Source organism: Mustela lutreola, chromosome 1 (assembly GCF_030435805.1).
Source record: "Mustela lutreola isolate mMusLut2 chromosome 1, mMusLut2.pri, whole genome shotgun sequence".
Classification (NCBI taxonomy): Eukaryota; Metazoa; Chordata; class Mammalia; order Carnivora; family Mustelidae; genus Mustela; species Mustela lutreola.
In genome coordinates this window covers 188,803,437-188,822,910 of record NC_081290.1, presented here as the reverse complement: position 1 = coordinate 188,822,910, position 19,474 = coordinate 188,803,437, and the positions used below count along the sequence as shown (strand labels likewise).

General features: G+C 54.1%; 1 protein-coding gene across 11 annotated transcripts in view; it reads right to left on the bottom strand.

Moving 5' to 3' along the window:
* Positions 1–19,474, bottom strand: part of CEP164 (centrosomal protein 164) — a 60,608-nt gene that overhangs the window by 20,905 nt on the left and 20,229 nt on the right. For 8 of the 11 annotated variants that reach the window (XM_059181788.1, XM_059181817.1, XM_059181818.1 and 5 more), the window contains exons 5-12: positions 17,780–19,429; positions 14,628–14,783; positions 14,080–14,214; positions 13,365–13,442; positions 5,759–6,145; positions 4,716–4,796; positions 2,776–2,859; positions 240–325 (exon numbers count right to left, since the gene is read on the bottom strand). In XM_059181788.1, the coding sequence (XP_059037771.1) occupies positions 240–325; positions 2,776–2,859; positions 4,716–4,796; positions 5,759–6,145; positions 13,365–13,442; positions 14,080–14,214; positions 14,628–14,783; positions 17,780–19,429 (2,657 nt within the window). The remainder of the gene's footprint in view (positions 1–239; positions 326–2,775; positions 2,860–4,715; positions 4,797–5,758; positions 6,146–13,364; positions 13,443–14,079; positions 14,215–14,627; positions 14,784–17,779; positions 19,430–19,474) is intronic. The other 3 variants (XM_059181863.1, XM_059181867.1, XM_059181807.1) reach the window with 2 other exon arrangements.

Below are 19,474 nucleotides of genomic sequence, written 5' to 3'. Positions count from 1 at the left end.
CCCACAGCACCGCACAAAGTCCCACCAAATGTACCCACATTCCTGTCTTGGGGCAGAATCCAAGGGTATGCTCGTCTACACACGTGCACACGCACATACAGACTCTGAGAGGCCATCAGGTCAGCTCACCATCTGCCTTCAGGCAGGACCACACTGAGCCAGGAGCACCAAAGCCAGGAGTCCTGCCCGAGTCCACCCCATCCCGAAGGTTCCAGAGGGCAGCCTCCCATGTACTGTACCTCTCCGAGCCTCTGGATGGCTTGCTCCGCTGCTCATCTTGGCTGGACTGGCTGCCATCCTTGTCTTCTCTTCCCAACCTCTGGGCCTATAGGGAAGGAGAAGGGGCAAGTATATATTGGAGAGGTCCGCATTCGGGTGCCTTAATTCTCCAGCCAACTCCTGCGCCTAGGAGGAAGTACCAAGAGGTGGCTCTTGAGAAGGATGACCACTCAGGACCCGAAGAGGAGGCCTAGCTGCTGTATCATGGCCCCTCCGGGGGCTGTGGCTAAGCCACCAGGCTCACAGCTACTTCCAGGACTGGTTTGGCTGGCCTAGGGAGGAAGAGCCAGAGGCCATAGCCATTGCCTGCAGAGCCAGAAGCCAGAGGCTAAAGGAGAAAACATATAAAAAAGAAAATCCTGCCTACTGTCATTGGAAGCCTTCACTGTGAAAAAGAAAAAGCGGAGACATCCATGAACACCTCAAACCCACACAGGCCCAGACATGCAGCGCCAGTGACATACAGGGAGGCTGCGTGATGGGCACTGGTCACTGAGGCAGCAGCCAAGCACGTGGAAGAGGAAGGACCCTAGAGAGATGGGGACGTGGTGAAAGGAGAGGGCACTACTACATTCCAGACGGAAAGGATACCATCTGGGTAGCCCCAGGGAGGAAGACAAGGTAGTCCACTGCTTCACTCCGGGACCCCAGATACCCGGGTCCCATCAGTAGCCAATGATGCCCCCCCTTCCCAGTCAGGGACTGATTATACCATCTATAAAAAAGCAAAACAAAACAAAACAAAAAAACCTCATGGAGTGAGGTGGTGGGGGCGCAGAGGGGGAGAATGTCAAGCAGACGCCACGTGGAGCACGGAGCCTGACACAGCTCGATCTCACGACCCTGAGATCATGAGCCGAGATCAAGAGTCGAACACTTAACCAACTGAGCCACCCAGGCGCCCCCTGTCCCCATCTCATTTTAAAGCTTGGGTGTCTAGGCTGATCTAGCAAGCTGGTGAAAGGGCTACTGCTGCTAAGTTCAAATATTTCCTGCGGGGGTGGGGCCTCGGGGATGGCCACGCCCTCGGCCTGGACTTGAGCTCTTACTCCACCACTTCCTAGCCGGGAACTCAGTCTCCTCCACTAAGAGAGGGGACAGTAACTCCACAGCTCACAGGGCTGGCGGCGAGGATTACAGCAGCCCACGAGCATGAAGCCCGACTCCTGGCCCAGAGAAGGCAGGCCCCACATGCCGGCTCCCCTGTTCCCACTCCTCCCCTCTCCCCACCCTAAGGCACAAAACCCCAGCGCTGGCAGGGCCAGTCCCCATCCAAGACCCCACACTCCTCAGTCACGCCGAAGGGAGCCCCATCTGTTCTGGGACAGCAGGGTTAACAGGAGAGGTAAGGGCAGGTGACAACTCACTCCATCATTGCCCGCGGGGTTCCGGCCGGGCTGGCCCATGGCCGTGTCCCCAGCCCTGTGCCCACAGCCACCCATGCCTCTCCGCTGGCAGCTGGAGCCCTGGCAGCTGGAGCCGACACTACCATCTGGATGGGTGAGGAAGGGTAGGGCCCAAACTAAAAGTCAGCTCCCCCAAATTCCATTAAAAAGAGAAATGCTGCCTGAGTACCTCCCGGTGCCCGCAGCAGAGGGCTCCCTGCGGGCTCCTACTGCTTATCATGTCAGCCTGGGCAGAGCCCGCAACTGGTGGCCCCCACCCCCTCACCCCTTCCAGTGTTCAACTCACCACTGTCTCCCCTACAAATCACATTGAGCTCAGCAGAGAGCTCCCTCTCTCACTTTCAGGGGGAAAATGAAAACCCACACAGGCCAATCTATGTAACAAACTAAAATGTAAAACAGATAACAATGTGGGGAAACCCTGAGCCCTGAGTCTGAAAGGATGGCCTCCTTGGCTTCAAAGCTCCTCAAGGACAGGATCTGTGTCTAAGTCATCTTTGTATCCTGCTGGGAGCCAGACGTCCCCACACAGAGCTTCCATCTGGGAGGGAGACAGACCCAAGAACCATAAAAGAGAAGAAGTAGAACTATGGGGAGCAAAAGGACAGAACGATTCATCCTGCCTGGAGGAGGTGACATCAGAAGTGGACCTCCACAACCACCTCTGGAAAGGGACAAATGGGGAAGCAGCACAGCAGGTGGTGCAATGAAGGAGGCGCATGGTGCACCCCGGGAACAGTGAGTGGTGGGCACGGCTGGCGCGTGGCAGGTGGGCCGAGGGGGAGCCTACAGGGGCTAAAAGGGCCAAGTCAGGAAGTAGCTTGGAATCCACAGTCTACAATGCTATGCACATGAGCAAGTGGCCATCCCTCAGTTGCTAGAAAAATGGATAAACACATAGATGTACGCTGCAGGGCAGGGAGAGAGGATGACTTCATTCATAGCAGCAAAGAGCAGGAATGATGGACAGCCCATCGCAGGCACAGTCAGGGCCATCCCTTATTGAATCAGAAGGGAGGGAGCTCCCGGAAATGCACCCTCAGATGGGCAGAGCTTGGCTGGGGCTTATCTGTCACCCAGAGAGACTCACCTCCCAGTGGGCTCCATCCAGGACTGGGGAAAGCACGTTGACATCCAGCAGGTGCTCGGAGATCCGGCCGCGAAAACCGAAGTCCTAGGGACAGTGAAGGGGGAATTCAATGCTGCCCCTGTCACAGCATCCCCCTGGGCCTCTCCTCCACCTCCCCACCTTCCAGAAAGAGGCCTATTGCAGGGCAGGCACCATGTGAAACATTGCCACATCTACTGCTTATTCTCATCTTCAAAATAACACAGCGAGGAGTCTAGAAAGATACGTGATACGGCAGATGTAATGTTCACTACAGACTCTGGGGGTAAGGATGTATGCATTCACTCGAAAATCCTTTAGTTTTTCTGTATGTCTGAAATTTTTCATAATAAAACCATGGGGGAAAAATAAGCCCGTGAGACGGATACTCTTAAGGCCTCTCACAGACAGGGAAGCAGGTCTGCGAGCACATGTAATTCGCCCGAGGTCACACATCTCATTAGCAATGGGGCTGGTGGGTCAGATGTGCCCTGGGCTGACTCCCAAGCCCAAGCTCTCTGCAGGACTTGTGCTGCAAGCATGTCACTTTCCAGCTGTCTTGGCCTCCTGGTGCCCAAACTGGGTGCCAGCAGGGAGGCCAAAGGGTCCAGCAGACCTGCAGGCAGCTTAGAAATGAGGCATGGTGGGCTGTTCACCGCTAGCTCTTTCCCCCTTCCCCAGGGCCCCTCTGGACAATGGGGATTGATTAGTAGTGCTCCCTAGGCAGGCTTCTCTTTGGGACAGACAGCAAGTGCCCACACCAGTGCCTGCTGTCCTCTGGCTGCCACAGGACCCTGATCCTGCCCCCTCCGAGCCCAAGACGCCTGCTGGGCTAAGTGAAGGATATGCTACCTGACAGCGTGCTAATAGGGACAGTTCTGTCATCAGCCCTGATGAATGGCAGGAGGCCCAGGCCTAGGTCTGGTCCTGCTGTCCTGTGGCTTCCTCCACCCACTCCCTCAGAGAAGAAAAACACTGACAGGCATACTTCTGCACACGGGAACTCCCGCAGGAGGGATGGAGCCCTTGCCTCCAAGAGTCCTAGAACCTGGCTCTTCTTCATGATGGTTTTTGTCAACAAAAACCTGCCCCTCCTAGATTGTGTGTTTTCTTTTTTGGTGACATTTTCCTTTCTATTTGAGTTCTACTCCACTTAACGCAGCCGCCATCTGCCTCCTAAGCCCGTGGCTCAGAGAGGGGCTAGAGCACACAGCCGCCTGACTCCTCCGTACCCCCTCCCACACCCCCTCCCGTCATCACCGCTCATCCCTGACCCTCTCCCACTAATCCCTTCCCTTTGATCTGCCTCCTCCAAACAGATGGAGCATGGTTTCCAGAGGTGATGTTCTGCCAAAAAGCACCCTCAACTACTCCCCATAGATACAGACCTGGCAAATGAAGCCAGGAGACAGCAGGCTGGCTGGAAGGCCTGCGACAGAGAAAGCAACCATCCACTGCTGACATTCCAGGACAACGCCTCCTCTCTGGAAACGTAACCCAGCATCCCTCCCAGCTACAGCCTGAGGACTGGTTCTCGCCATTGCTTGGTGATCCCATAAACACACACACACACACACACACCTCTAACCCCCTAGATTCGTGTAGTATTTCTGCTACAGGCCAGAGGCTCTAGATCACTTATCTCCCAGACCAGTCACACTGCAGAAACAAGAAAGGGTAACAAGTGCTCACAGTTACCTGACATTTATTTGCTAACGTTTTACATTCTTTACCTCACCTTCTTCTCCCAACAAACCTATGGAATTAGTAGTGTTACTCTTAGCAGATGGGCAGAGAAACCAAAGTTGAGACAAGACCCAAGTCTGAATTCTAGCATCCCCCCCACCCAAGCTGTGTGGTGCCAAGCAAATGAGCCACAGGGACGCACAGACCCCCCATCCTTCACCCCACCTCAGACTCACCAGGCCCAGGAAGGACTTGGGGTCAGACGCGGCAGAGTCCGAGAGCTGCAGCTCTTTCACGTGTTCACTGATGTCCGAATCCTGGGGAAAAGACCCCCCGAGAAGTTGCCCAGGGCATAGCACGGAGAGGGATGACCGTCCAGGGAATTCCGCTCAGGCCATGGTGCCAACACAGGGCGAAGCTCTCACCAAAATCCACCTCTTCCAGAAAACCTGAAAGAGGACCGTGGACCCTCCCCTTCCTTCTGGACATGGGCACCAGCCCCCACCTCACTGGGGCTGAACAGCCCAGTTGAGCCCACACTCTGACTCAGGTCAACAAGGATATACGCATGTAAGGAGAGCCTGGAGAAGTGGCATGGAGACAGTTAGAAGTTGGCAGTAGGGAAGGTTCATGCTGTCCTAAAAAACAGAATGAGAGTATCTTTCCCAGGAAGCAGCTTAAAGCTCCTTAAACGAACTCCCTCACCATCTACCTGGGAAACGAGGATGGAAAACTTGAAAATGCCAAAGGCACTGGGAAGTACTTGTGGGCATCTGGGTCATTGGCCCAGTCTTGCCAAAGCAAGACTCCCACGCCATCAGTGAGAGGAGCCTTCTGGTACCCTAACTGACCACTGCTGGGGTCAAGTACTCCCCATGGTCCCACCCCCTCCAAGTCCTCCCCTCTCTACAGAAACTCTACAGAAACAGACTATAGCAACGGGCAGCTGTCAACAAGTAAGAGGGGGCAGGCAGGAAGAGAAAGGTACTACAGAAGAACACGAATGTCCCAGGAGGGTGCCAATGGAAAGGCAAATTTCTATCCTGAATTTCTAAGGCCAGCAGGTTTGGAGTTTCATTCAGGCTCTGGCTGCCTGCTGGGTCTGGGCAGACCTGTCACCATGAAGGGTTCTGGCCAGCTGCTGGTGACAGCCCACTGCAGGGCCTGCAAACGAAGCTAAGAGTAGGTAATGAAGATGTTGGGGACCCCGATCTGCACAGGGCTTAAGAGAGCAGCAGAGGGAGGGAGCGGCAACTCCCCAGGGCACAGGGGGACTCACCTGGCTCCGGTCTGATCTGCTCTCTTTGGGGACCGAAGTCTCCTCCTTGGGCTCCTTCTCCTCCACCACCTGGGCCTCTCCCCTCCTGGAACCCTCTTCTCCTGCATCCAATGAGTCTTCTGGTGCCTCCTTTTCAGTGGCTTGAGCAGGCTGACCGCCCCCAGGGTCCACCTCAATCCTGGACTTCCCAGGATCACTCTTCTCATCCATTTCTTTTGCCGGGAGCCGAGCACTCGCCCCTCTTCCCTGCTGCTCTCTGCCATCAGCGCTGCTCAGACTGCCGTCTGCTCCCTGGCTGAGGAGCTTGCCGGGAGTTGGGGGCCCGGCAGCATCGGAATACAGAGAAGCGTCCTTCCTCTCCTCTGGCTGGCTTGTTCTCGGAGACTCCTAGGCAGCAGCAGACCATGTCAGACAAGGAGGCGTCAAGAATTAATAAAATGATTTCAGAGACTTGCAACAAGATGGAACTGTTATTCCTCGACTCAAACGGGCCAGCGCTCCAGTTCTGACCCTGGTGGTTATCCAACACCCCAACAGCTATTTAAAACCCAGATTCCTTGTTCCACTCCAGATCCGCCGAATCTAAACATCCGTGGTGATTTACAGACACCCAACCAGCCTCGTCCAGTGACAGGCGTGAAAACCAGTGCACTGAACTCCATCACCACCTACCCGGTTCTCAAGGAAGAAATGTCTCACTCCAGTCCCAGTAGCCAAACCATAGGGCTGCAGACTCAGAAGTCAGTATTTACTTTTTAGAAAGTCAGTATGTACTTACGATGATGATGACAGAAAAATCACATAAAAGTACCAATGCCTAAAATTTGTTTTTTTCCCTTTTAAAAGGCAACAGGGAAAACAGAAGGAGAATGTCCTTCATCGGTGTGACGAGGGTGGCTCTCCCCCAAAAGCCTCCTCCGCACACGCCACCCTATCTGCTTCTGAGAAGCAGAAACCAAGACAAGATTTCCTGGGGGAAATGGCTCTGAAGGATAAAGGGGTTGGGAGGCCTTCAGAATGCAGGTCTGACCTGGGGTGCGGAAGCAGGGAGGGGGCGGCTGAAACCCGCAGCACCTCGGGCCTCCGCCTGGTTCTGAGAAAGTCTTGGCCTGCACCGCAGAGTCCCACGTCTGCCAGGGACAGTCCTGCTCTAGGGCCTGGTGTTCTCTGCGGACAAGCACGGCCTTGGCACGAGCCTGGCCAGACATCGCGGAGGTCCCCCTCAGCATGGTCTCTCACTTAGAGCCCCTGTCCAGCTGCCACACCCTGCCTCTCACCACAAACCTCACTCTGAAATGAGTGAGAGTTCAGGAAGAACCCTGAAAGCCAGCCAAAGTAACAAAAGAAAGCCCTTCCTCGAAATACGGCAAGTGTTCTCTCCCAGGCTCAGAGAAGCCTTCCTCCGAGAAAACAACGCTTGGGATGCGGGTGTGAACAACTTCTGAGCAGGGACATGTGACGCTTCCAGATTCCTCAGCCTGGGGACTCACAGAAGGAGCCTGGTGACTGGAGTCAAGAGGTCCCCGCACTCCTCCATGCTGCCTGTTAAAAGATCTACTGACACGCCCACCCGCCTACTGACCAGACTCCCAGAACCTTCCAAGAATGGTCAGGAGAGGGAGGGGAGCACAGCAGTTCAGAGGTGAGCTTCAGAGACACTGAGACACACGACTTAGGTTCAAATCCTCACCCGACCCTTACAGGGACCTGAGGCCCATTATTTAACTTCTCTGTGCCTCAGTGTCTTTCTCTAAAATATGGGGACACAGGAGGACATACCTCACTGGATCTGGGGGGAAGATTCAGTGAGTTAACACTCACCAAGTGAGCTAAAGAACCAAGCCCGTGCCCAAAAGACCCTGAGAGTCCCACACATGTTCCACTAATGCTTTCCTGGGAGACACACATGGTCACTCCCTGGGTGCCTTCTGTGCGTCAAGCACTGCTCTGGGGACACCTACATGAACAAGACATAGATCTTGCCCCCAGCATGGAGGAGCGTGACATGCCCCAGGTCATGAGCCTTTGCTGCCCAAAGCAAGGGGCACTGGACACAGTGCTGATACTGTCCTCGGGCCCAGGCCTGTCCCAGGGAGAAAAGCAGAAGGTGAAAGAGAGAAGGGGAGGCTTCCCTCATGCCCTGGCACCTCAAAGACAGGGTACCCTCCAGTGCTGCCCATCCTCGCCACATCCGTAGCCTGGGGCTTCGCGAGCAATCTGCTGTGATCACAGAAAGGGGGGAGGTGAGCCCCTCCTCCTCAGGAGCAAGGGGAGGCCAGGCCTGCTCATTGCAAGCCCCGAGACAGTGGCCACCGCACGGCTGGACGGCAGCCCCCAGCCCGAGGGGCTCCACAGACCTCCCACGGGTGGGAGTCTGTCAGGGTGACTGCGGGGTGTCCGGCAGAGCCAAACCACCTTGACCACGCTCATCTCATGATGACATGAGCACAGAGGAGGGTCAGACCCCCCCGTAGCACCCACGGCCTTCAAGCTAAAGTCCACAGCACCTCACATGGCCCAGAGCCTTTCTCGCCCAGCCCTGCCGGCTTCTCAAGGGTCACGGGCAGCCACACCCCGCACGCATTCCCCTGTCCCGGCCAATGGATGAACCTTGTGCCATTGTGCTACCTGGCCATGCATGTTCTTTTATTTTTTTATTTTCCTTAAGGTTGGTTATTTCACTTTATTTAGCCAACCGTCACAGTCTGAGCCCCACCAAATTAGTCCTCCAGCCTCACTCGAGGGTCTGCCTCCAGAAGCAGCTCAGAGGGCGACCAGGAGGGCCCAGGTTCCCCAGTCAGCCTCCTCTTCCACCAACACACACCCCACAGCACAGCACAAAATCACCACCTACATTCTCAGGCACCCTCCCCAGGGGTGTGGGGGGGCCCCCAGTGCCCAAGAGCCACCTGCCAGGGCCCAGCTCCAGGCACAGACTCCCCCTTGCTCCTCAGATGCCATGCACATTCTTAACACACACACACACACGATCTACCCAGACAAACTCCCACTGGCCCTCACAGTACCACATCTTCCAGGAAGGCCTCCTTGATCCCCGGGACAGCGGTCCTGAGATGAGCCTTCAAGGATGTTAGCTACTCTAACATCCCTGCTGACTTCCTCTCTGTGTCCCTCACCATATCAGCTCCTGCTCACCCTCAGTGCCTAGTTTCTGGCACATAATAAGTGCTCAGCAAATATCTGTTGGCTGAGCTTTTTAAAATGAATGTCTCATGCAGATAAAGGAGCTCCCACTCTATGAAATGGGGATGAACTGTTCATTGCACAAGGTTACAAAGGGGTCAGCCTCTACCCGTCACAGTGCTCATGAAATGGAAAATGCTAAGCAAATGTTAACTGTGAATATTCAAGATGAGGGAAAAGCATGTAACCTTTCAAAAACCAGAGGACATCAGGCACAGGAAGAGACTCCCACTCTTAGGCATAAGAGAACACGGTCAGGTGACAAGAACGGTAAGCCAATCTGTGCCATTCTCAAGCTTAAAGTCTTCAAAAGAAGATTTTCCCATGATGGACTTTATTCTGTTCTGTCTACATAAACGTTAAAATATTAAACCATGGCTACTACGTAAAGGAGTTTGTGTTCTCTGAGCCCGTGTCAACTAAGTGCAACAAGTCAGCAGCTGGAGGTAGGTCCGGTGGGTCTGGATGGCAGAGGGAGACCAGAAGAGGTAGTTGAAGATGAGCCGCGATGCCAACGCACAACTGAGGGTACCGGGGGAAATACATCCGACTCCAAACCCCTCTCCCCCGATGCAGCTCAGCGCAAGCCAGGCCTGCCCAGGATGCACACTCCAGGCCCCGGTGTGCCAGCTCCGGCTTTAGTGTTGGGGGTAACAGAGGGGGAGGGGGACGCAGGGCAAGGCTGCCCCCTCGGCACCCTTAGCTCCCCAGCTCATCTGTACTCAGACTCCTTCTATCTCCTCCTGTCACAGCCACAGGCCCCTGAGCATCTCAAGGCAAGTATCAGCTGCCTTTTTAAAAACAACCTTGTCATCTGCATGAGGAAGGTGGGGCCTGTGAGTCCCCGTAGGAGCACTGCATGAATATTTAACATACCCCCAAAAGCTATAAGAGCTCCAACAGTGCAGTGCCCTCCTTCCCAGAGCACAAAGGCAGGCTTGGTGGGGGAAGAGAGTGGAGGACGGGAGAGCAGAACCCCCAAGCTAACCATCAGTCAGGTTATTTGCCAAGTCTCCTTCCCACCCAGTTGGTCTCAATTCTTTGCGCTGCCCCCCCACCCCATGTTGTTAGCGCTTCCCAATCACACTGACATCATCCGTGATTTCTAAGCCCAGCTCCCTCCTTCTCCTTTGATCCCAGGATGGGTTCTCAATGGGACAGACAGGACAGGCCACCAGGCCACACGCTGCCTGCTCACCCACCCGCTCCCTCCCCTCCTCTCACACCCACTCTCAGTGTCTGGTCCGTGAACCTAGCCCCTTTGGTTCTGTAATCATCAAGAAATGGGTTTACACTGAAGGCAGGAGAGAGGAGGGGAGCGGGAAGGGAGGAGGAAAAGAGAGAGAGAGGCATTCCTGCCATCCTACTGCCCTCTCATGGAATCATGAGCAAAGTGACTGTGGATAGCGCAGGGACAGCGCAGAACCCACTACGGCAGGAGCCCTCATCTAGAACTGCCCAGGATGCCCAGGAGCAGGAAGAAATGGGCCACTCAGAGGACCCAAGCTCTATAAACATGGACAAAAGCCATCTGCAAAGGGTGCGGTCCAAGCAGAGGCAGCTTTGTCTATACTGAAAGCCCCATTCACTCCTATACCAGGAAAAGCCCTCCGGGTTCCTACCTGGGGTTCAAACACAGGAACCCAACACTCCCTGTGGCAAAAAGAATGAGATCTGCTGGGATCCTAGAGACAGGGGTCAGAGGTGTGTTTAACACCTCCGACTTCAGACGTTTCCCCCATCACACTGGGTTGTCTATTTATACTAAAAAGGTCATAAAAAAAAAATGTTTAAAAGCTCCCACTCCCCCAAAGTAACACAGAGTCATCAGAAGGGAAGCTTTTGGAAATCCAGGACATGTCAAAGAAGATCCCTTCTTTGCTGACATTTATAATCCATTATGAAGTAAAAATTAACAAGTTCAAAGTCAAAGTGCATCCTGTTGGATCCACAGTGGGACCTTCAACTGGTCGGCTGACAGCAAGAACCAAGCATCCATTCAACCCAGGGCCTGGAACAGCAGAGGGAAAGAAACAGCACAACACAACCTGCAGGGATTCCCTCCTTGTCCCAGAGGGGCTCACTCTCCTTCATTCTCCCAGCAAAACATACCCACCTCCTTCCTCTGCTCTAGGCACAGGCCAGTGTCGGCCATATACACATAATCTCGACTCCCAATCTGCTCAGTCTCCTGGGGAGACTTTCTCCTCTCTCCAAGAGCCACTTAAGCCCTCTTGATGCCCCATTCCCACTCATGGTCATCCTTCTCAGCTACAAACCTGAGCTGCTGATTACACTGGCAGGATAAGGTCTTAATGGTTGATGGGAAGAAACAAAGTTGTCGTTTCAGGGAACCAAACACACAGAAGGCTTTCCATATAATGCAAAGAGACCAGGCCCCACACACAAGGAAGTTTCAAAGTGGACACAAACCAGGTTGATGATAAAGATGGGACACTGGGGAACACAGCGTCACATTTCACACAGTGTTAAAGTCACAAGCAAAAGGTATCTGATTGGGTACCGCCCAAAACGTGGACAATTTCTGGGGTCAAGATGGGGACATGCTTCCGGGAAGAAGCAGAACAATAACATGGAGACTGCCCAGGGGCTAGAGCTAGACCATCCAAGAAGGCCCAGCTACAACCCCAGTCCTGTGCGCCAGCACCCGTGACCCCCGCCTGCTGAGATGGGAACCCTGGCTGTTGACGTGAGCTGAAAACCAAGAAGTCAGAAAGAGTAAGAGCACGGTAAGAGATAATAAGAACACAGTTAAGAGATAATAAGGAAACAAACTTAAAACCACATTAGAGGCACTATTGTTTTCCTGGCCAGTTTTGGGATCATTCTAATTAAAGGCGAGTGCCTAGTTTCATTTGAAAGTACTGCAAGTGTGTATAAGAATTTTATATATTAGACTTACAAAAAATTTAATTCAGCTTGCAATCAATATTTAAAAGTATGGGGAAATCTGAGTTCCTGACATCATGATTTACTACTGGGTGTATGAACACCACAGGAATACTGAGAGAAATCCTAACTGCTAAGAACTAGTAAATCGGACATTAGAGAAAGGGCATACGATAGGGAATGTTCCTTTTCAAGCAGAAAACCACACTGGGGGTTTGTAGATTATTACAACACCATGATGAGTCGGGTTTGGTTTGTTTTCAAGAACATTCCAGTGGCAATGGGTGGACAGGCGGGGGGACGGAGATTAGAAGTGACAGGAGTACCGTGGGAAGACTCTGGAAGCTATTCCCCACCGCAGTCCACACTTCCCAGGCCCCTCGCCTTTGCTCAAGCTGTTTGTGTGCCTAAAATAACGCTTACACCCCCACGTCTGGAATTTACCTACTCTTTAAGAGCAAGGTCAAATGTCATCTCTTCCAAGCTTTTCCTAATTTCCAGGCAAGTCATATCCTCCCCACTCAGAGCTCCTCTAGGCCGGGCACCTGTGCCAGCCGGAGCTCCTCGCCCAAGCCGCCCTGCTTTACGGCTGCCTAGACAGGCATTTACTCCACAGCGAGCACTCACTAAACACCAAAGACCTGCTGTCCTTTCTCTCTCTCCAGCTGCAAACTCCATGAGGCCAGCCCAACCCATTTTCCAACCTCTGTATCTCCACGGGGCCTAGCGCAGCGGCCAACGTTCGACAACTGCTAAGACTCTGGCTGTCACACCTCTGTTCAAAGCCACCCCTGACCCCGGTGCCTGCATACCCCAAAACAAACTCCTTTGCTGGCACTCAGGGCCTCCGTGACGCAGCCCAAGATACCTCCACAAACCATCTCCCACTCGTCTCCCACAGGCACTCTGTCTGTGCTCCAGCCAAGGGGACAGCCTCACCCTCCCCAGTCTCACCCTGCACCCTCTGCCCCTGTCTGTGCAAGGCCCTGCATGTGGGCTTCTCTCTCCCCACTCACCCCTGCCCGCCCAGTCCTGCCCACCATTCTTCCTGGTTCACCTTACATGGCAATTTCTCAACAGAGCCCTGCCTGGTGGATCCATGCAGCTTGGAGACCCCAGATTCTCCTTCCCATGATGCCCCGTCTCACTGCCTTCTACCCTGTCTTCTGGGAATAGAAGCCCCTCTTTCTGTGAGGCTGCAAAACCTCAGGGGGGCAGTAATCCCACCTAACTTAGGCTTGCACAACTGAGAGCCCCCAGCAAAGTGGCCCTACCTGACAACATTCAACCACTGGTGGTTACCCGGCAAACGAGCGGAAGGATGGAGTCCTATTCTTCTTTGTGCTTCCCCAAACCCCAGAAAGCCCATCTAGACAGCACTGGGACAAAACATTTCTCTTTCCAAATCCGCAATCTCCAAGCAGAAAAGCTTAGGAAGGAAGGAGGGACAGACCAGGCTGAATCATTTGCCTGCCAGGCCTCAGACTCTTACCTCATACTCAAAGTCACCCCCCAGCGCCCCAATGTCCAGGTGCAGGTTCTTCAAAAGCTCACTTGAACTGCGAACACTCTGAAAACAAACACGATTACAGGTGGTTAAGTCAAGGAAACGGGTCAGCCGGGGGTGAGGGGGCCAAGAAGCACCTTGTTGGTTACGCTATCTGGGTCAGGCCCACAAAGTATATAGATTGGGCAAGAAATGAAGCTGTGGGCTGGAAAATCATCTTACTTATTTTTAAAGGAGTATAGAGTTGGCCAAAAGTGTCCGTCAACAGATGGATGGCTGGACAAAATGAGGTCTAGTCAGCCACACATGCTACTCACGACGACCCCTGAAAACAGGCTACGTAAAAGAAGGCAAACATAAAATGGCCAACATTGTAGGAGTCCACTTATATGAAATATCCAGAACAGGCAAATTCAAAGATAGAAAACAGAACAGAAGAGACAAAAGGGGAGAAGGGGTTGGGGAAGTTACTATTTACTTAACGGGCACAGAGTTTCTGTTTGGGATTGCAATCAAGTTTTGGAGACAGACAGTGGTAATGACCGTCTAACACTGTAAAGGTAATTAATGCCACTGAACTGCACACTTCCAAGTGGTTATAATAGTAACTTGCGCGTAGTACGTAGCTGCCCACAATAAAATAAACTCCTTGTTCGATAGCACGCAGGGTTTCCAAGGCAGGAGGAGGGTTCATCGTTACCTGGTTGTCACTCTCCACCTCATCCTCTGCGTTGGTCTCCTCCCCTAAAGCCAAGAGGCTGAGAGCATTCTTGTCCTCATGGATGGAGCCCAAGAGACCCTTCGTATAAGCAGAAGTCTTGAGACCCTGTGAAGGCTCCAAAGTAGAGAAGGAAAGTCAAGGGGCACGTTAAGGACCTGCAGAATGTTCTCCTCACTCTCTTTGGAGGTCTCATACCACAAGTCTGCCATGCCCAGGAAATGACCCCAGGTCACATGGATCCCTTCCTGACTCCCAATGCCCCTGCTGTAAAGACTGGGAATTCAGCGCTGCAGCCCCCTCCCACCACCCCCACCACCACCTTCCCTGCCACGGGTCTACCATCTGGAGCTCAGACTACACATCTAGCATCACACAAGCGTGATTTACTTTCTCAGCTTCCCAGTTTGCCCATGAACTCTAAAGACTCGGCCTACGCCTTCTTTCTTATCTAGGGGCCACCGTTCCTAGCGAGGCACACAGAGACCCCAGGGCCACTAGATAGATTGAACGTGAGAGAAACCATTTACCAGTGTGAGTTCTCCGAGCTGACCAGACTCCGCCGAGCTCCCCAAGCTCACGTTTTGCGATCCACGAAGAGCAGAGGTGGGGGCATCCACAAGACCTCTCAAGGGAGCCAGGCCCCCGGGAGGGATGTGGACTGGGGCTAATGAGGAGCCCAGGGCCTGGGCAACACAAAACATCTTGTTACAAACCCAAGAAACCACATGGCTCTCAGAGTGCCAGAGACAGATATAAAAATAAAACATCTAAATCCTCCCCGCTCAAATTTAAACCACCTCCGCTCGGAGGCTGCTAATGAAACACAACATCCAGAAATTGCCATTGTGCCAACTGTGTGAGAAATCACAGGCTGGCTTTCTGATTCTCCTAACTCCGCTGCCGGCACACAGCGCACGGTTCCCTCACATCTGGCAGATGCCTCAGCGGGTTCTGCTCCACTTTCAGAAGCCACATAGGAAGTGGGGGGGTGGGGGGAGGGCAGAGACAAAAGCCTCATCTACCAGAATGAGAAGTCTCAATAGATGGAAGTTTAAAACTGATGAACCAAGAAAAAGCAGTCTAAGCATATTATTTACAAATGTGGAAGTACACAGCAGCAGAAAGTGGTTGCCTCTGGGGAGGGGTACGCACACCAGAGAACTGTATTTCGTTACACGCTTTCTGATACTATTCGACTTTGTTCGATATGGGCGTGTATTCCTTTCATTAAAATACATATCAACTATGAAACGAACACATGGGGGCGCCTGGGTGGCTCAGTAGGTTAAGCGTCTGCCTTCCGGTCAGGTCATGATCCTGGGGTCCTGGGATCGAACCCCACATTGGGGTTCCAGCTCAGTGGGGAATCTGTTTCTCCCTCTCCATCAGCCTCTCTCCCCTGCTCATGCTCTCTCTCTCCCTCTTTGCTCTCTCAAATAAATAAGTAAAATTTTTTTTAAAAAATACATGAATGACAAAAGAAGAACTCTCTTTCCCCTCTTCCACAGACAAGGAAGGTGGCTGAATGAAGCTTTGCTCCAAGGACTGACTGGTTTCCCTGTTCTCACGTTGGCCAGAAGGAGGCTTCTGGCTAGGGAGGATGGGAAAAGAAACCAGGCTGGGAGTCAGAATTTGCAAGACCTCAGCTCATTCACAGACTCCCGGATTCTCAGTTTACTCATCGACAAGACAGAGATGATAGGTGTCTTGCGACTTAAGGTTTTTTGGGAAGCTGAAGAGAGACCATGAAGGTGGGGAGCACATGGGAGTGGTCCAGGGCTACGCCACCGTGGAATGGCCGTGAGAAGGACACATTCCCATAGATCAGGCAGAGCAGCAAGGGCAAGGAGAGCATTGTGGGGATAATTCACAAAAAGCTCTTTAAAATTCATTGCTCAAACTTAAAGTGTATAAAACAACACAAAACCCCTTCTGTCTATCCCAAGGGGACTGAAGAAAGGGGAACCCGGAGAAGGTCAGGCTGAAGACACACAGGCAGCCCGCCAGCCCAGGCTGAAGGGCCCAGACTATCGGGCGGGTTCTGACCAGGGCCCCTTCCTGTGTGGGAAGAGCAGCAGACGCTCATCCGAAAGTGAAATGAGAACCACTCCCAAGACTTTAAACGCCCAAGTCACTGCCCAACCATCTGGCCTGCTGCAGAGTACTTCCAGCAGGAAGAAAGGAGCAGGTACGATCAGACGCCCCCAAAACCCAGGGGCTGGGCTCAGCCCTCACGTGCCATCTCTCCTGCTCTCATGACAACCCAAGGCCTGAGTTCCTACAAAGGGATATGGTGGAGATGAAGACCCCCAGCTCGCAGTCACGGGCCAGCCGGGGGGGCACAGGCACGGGACTGGACCCAGGGCTATCTCCCAGCCAGTACTTCACACCATGTCTTGGTTGTGGCCAAAAAGGAGCCCAGGAAAGCTTCTCTAAGGTAAACTGGGAGCATACTTGTCTGCTCCTCCTGACTTCAGCCCTCTCAACCAGCCCCAGCCGATAAACAACCAGAATTTCTTCCACACTACATTTACGGAAACGTATAGACTCCTCTGGCGGCTAATTTGCAGACGTGCCGGGGGACTGAGGGAGGGAGACAGGCATGCTGAGGGCTCTGTTCTCCCAGGCCTTTACCAAATCAGCAGTCGGCCGGAAAATGACACACCCTTGGCTCCTAGCTGATCATCTTCTAGAGCTGGCCATTAACTCTGACTATGGGCTGTGCATGGCCTTACCCTTCAGAAGAGATAAACCTGCTGCCATCGGACTAATTAAAACTTTCAGGATCATCTGCAGCTTATCCAAGATTTATCATGCTACAGTAGTTATTAAAGCCATCAGGGAACCAGGACACTCGAGCAATTAGAAACCAGAGGGAACACGGCCGCAGCCAGGCGACAACAAAAGAACAGCCTGGGAAATTCCGCCTGACCCCCCCAGTCTCTGATCTGACCTGACTTCTTCTGAATGAAGAATACAGTGAGACTCTTTAAAGGGACAAAGGGTCAGAATGACAGAGAAGGCAGAATCCTACGTCAAATCCCCACAGGGGGTAAGTAAAGGTACAAACAAGGTCTGCAATGCCTGACGCCAGTTAGTCCCGGGTTCCTGGGACCCCTGGGATGCAGGAGCAGAAGCAGCTCACCGGACAGCAGAGAGATTCTGGGCTTCAGCTCCCCCCACCCCGCACCCCACGACTGTATTAACTTTCCAGTTCCAGGGAACTCCAAGAAGGGACTAAATTCAGAGCTTGGGAGGAGGGTGTCACTTGGGGAAGCCTCTGTCCACAATCGGCTGATGGGAAAGGCCTCCCAAGTCTTGGGAAGGCACCTAGATCTCGCCTGCATGCCAGGATCGGCACCACCTCGCTCACCTTCAGAACTGACCATCTGCCAAGCCCGTGACCCACCCGGGACCTAAGCTCCAAGGAAGGGAAGGCTAGCTGCCCTCTGCCGCTGTTTCGGAGGTCACGGGTATAAGAAACAGAAGACCTGTCAGCCCACAAGAGGGCTGGGCCGGGTAGCTAAGAGATCAGCAGTTACCAGGGGAGAGCACACAACAGGAAAGCAGGCCTGACAGCTGAGTGAGAACATCAGCTGAACCTGGCCCCTCCCGCCCAGGTTCACGGAGGCCCATAGGCCCCACTCACTAAGAGGCCTACCTGGCTGAGAAGCCTCACCTTGCCCGGCTCTGCAGCGAGCGCTCTGCTGCACCTCAGCTCGTCCGGCCCCTGGCTGAGGGGGCTGCTGCTGAGCTGGACACAGGCTTGCTGAGGGACCGCCTGCCCAGCAGGGGCAAGAGCCGCCTCCTGAGGGTGCTCCAGCATCTCCGGCCCCCAAGCCAGGAGCCTCGGGTCCCTCTCCACAGCTTTGCTGGCCTCGTGCTCACCCTCACTAGACATTCTGGGAGACTCGGCCGCCAGGCCACAGACCATGCTGGCAAGAGCCTTACATGGCGTCTCCGGCGTGCTCTCGGGCAGCTCCAGGCCCTCCAGCCGCCTGGAGATCTTGACCATCTGCAGGATGTGCCGGTAGAATCTCTGGTCCTCAGAGTAGTCTTCGCTCTCTGACTGCTCGTCAGCAGAGCTCTGCAAGTGGGCCAACTGCAGTCCCAGGAAGGGGCTGCAGCGCTGCCCTCCGGCCCTGGGAGCAAGCTGGCCCCCGCCCTGCTCAGAGCCCTGCAAGCTCTGCAGGTCCCAAGGGAAGTTGCTCACCTCACCCAGGATCTGCGAGCCCAGGTGAGAAGCCAGGCTGCTGCTCTCCACGTCAGGCTCAGACTCACTAGGCTTCCTGTCTTCTTCGGGGGGCTCTAGGGACCCCGGGGGTTGTCTCTCCTCACGGTCAGGGGAGCGTCCAGGGGCACTCCCGGCAGGGGCATTCTGGGCCAGCTCTAAAGCCAGCGGGGCGGGCGGCAGCAGGAAGAGCTCCTGCGGTGGATCTTTGGCTGATGCCCCTAGAGCCTCAGGGGCATCGGGTCCTGTCTCCTCGCAGCTCCCCGAGGTGTCCTGGTTGACAAGCTTGGAGACCTGCCCCATCCACAGTTCTGGGGGCTCTTTCCTCCTCCTCCCCCTGCCCACACTACCACCTTCCCCAGAAATGCCCTGCCAGCTCAGGCCATCGGCTGAGGCGCTATCTAGCAAGAGCGCTTGGCTCTTCCTGGTAGGCGGCATGTGGTCAGAGGAGCACAGGGACTGGGAGCGGTCATCCTCCAGGGACGGTGAGGGAATGGGACTCTGGCTCTTGTCTCCCCCGGGGCCAGTGGAGCCCCATTTGGCCATGAGGTGGCCATGCTGCTCCCCTCTCAGCTGTAGGCCGGTGATGGTTTCAGAAAGCCCTGAGTACACAGAGGCCTGGCTCCTGCCTTCCAGCACATCCTGCCCATTCTGGAGGGGCCTGGTATTCTCAGCGCCCAGGGTGCTGGGCTTCTGCTGTCTGGTCCTCAGTTCCAGCTCTTCTATTTCAGGGTCGGAAAACCCCAGGTAGATTTTGTCTGTCAGCTTCTGGGGTTTCCCCAGGCCCTGCTGGTCACCTAATTCTGTCCTGCACTGGGCTGGGGCCCTGCCTAAGATTTCCTCCACATCGGCAAAGATCTGGTGGGTGCGAGAAGCTTGGCCTTTGGAGAGTGGCTGTAGCTTGCCAGGCAGGGTGCCCAGCAGAGGCCAGGGCGTGTCACCCAGCGCGCTGGGGCTCTTCCCTTTCTTAAAGCAGCCCTCACTTCTAGCCTGCATCTCCTGGTCTGGGTCCAGATCAGCAAGCCCAGGTGCCGAGAGAGGGGATGGGCCACGGAGAAGGAAGGAAGAAGGCAGAAGTCCCTGCTCAGGCTGTGTTTCCTAGATGGGTATATAAACATGCAGAGAGAATGAAGACAAAGCACT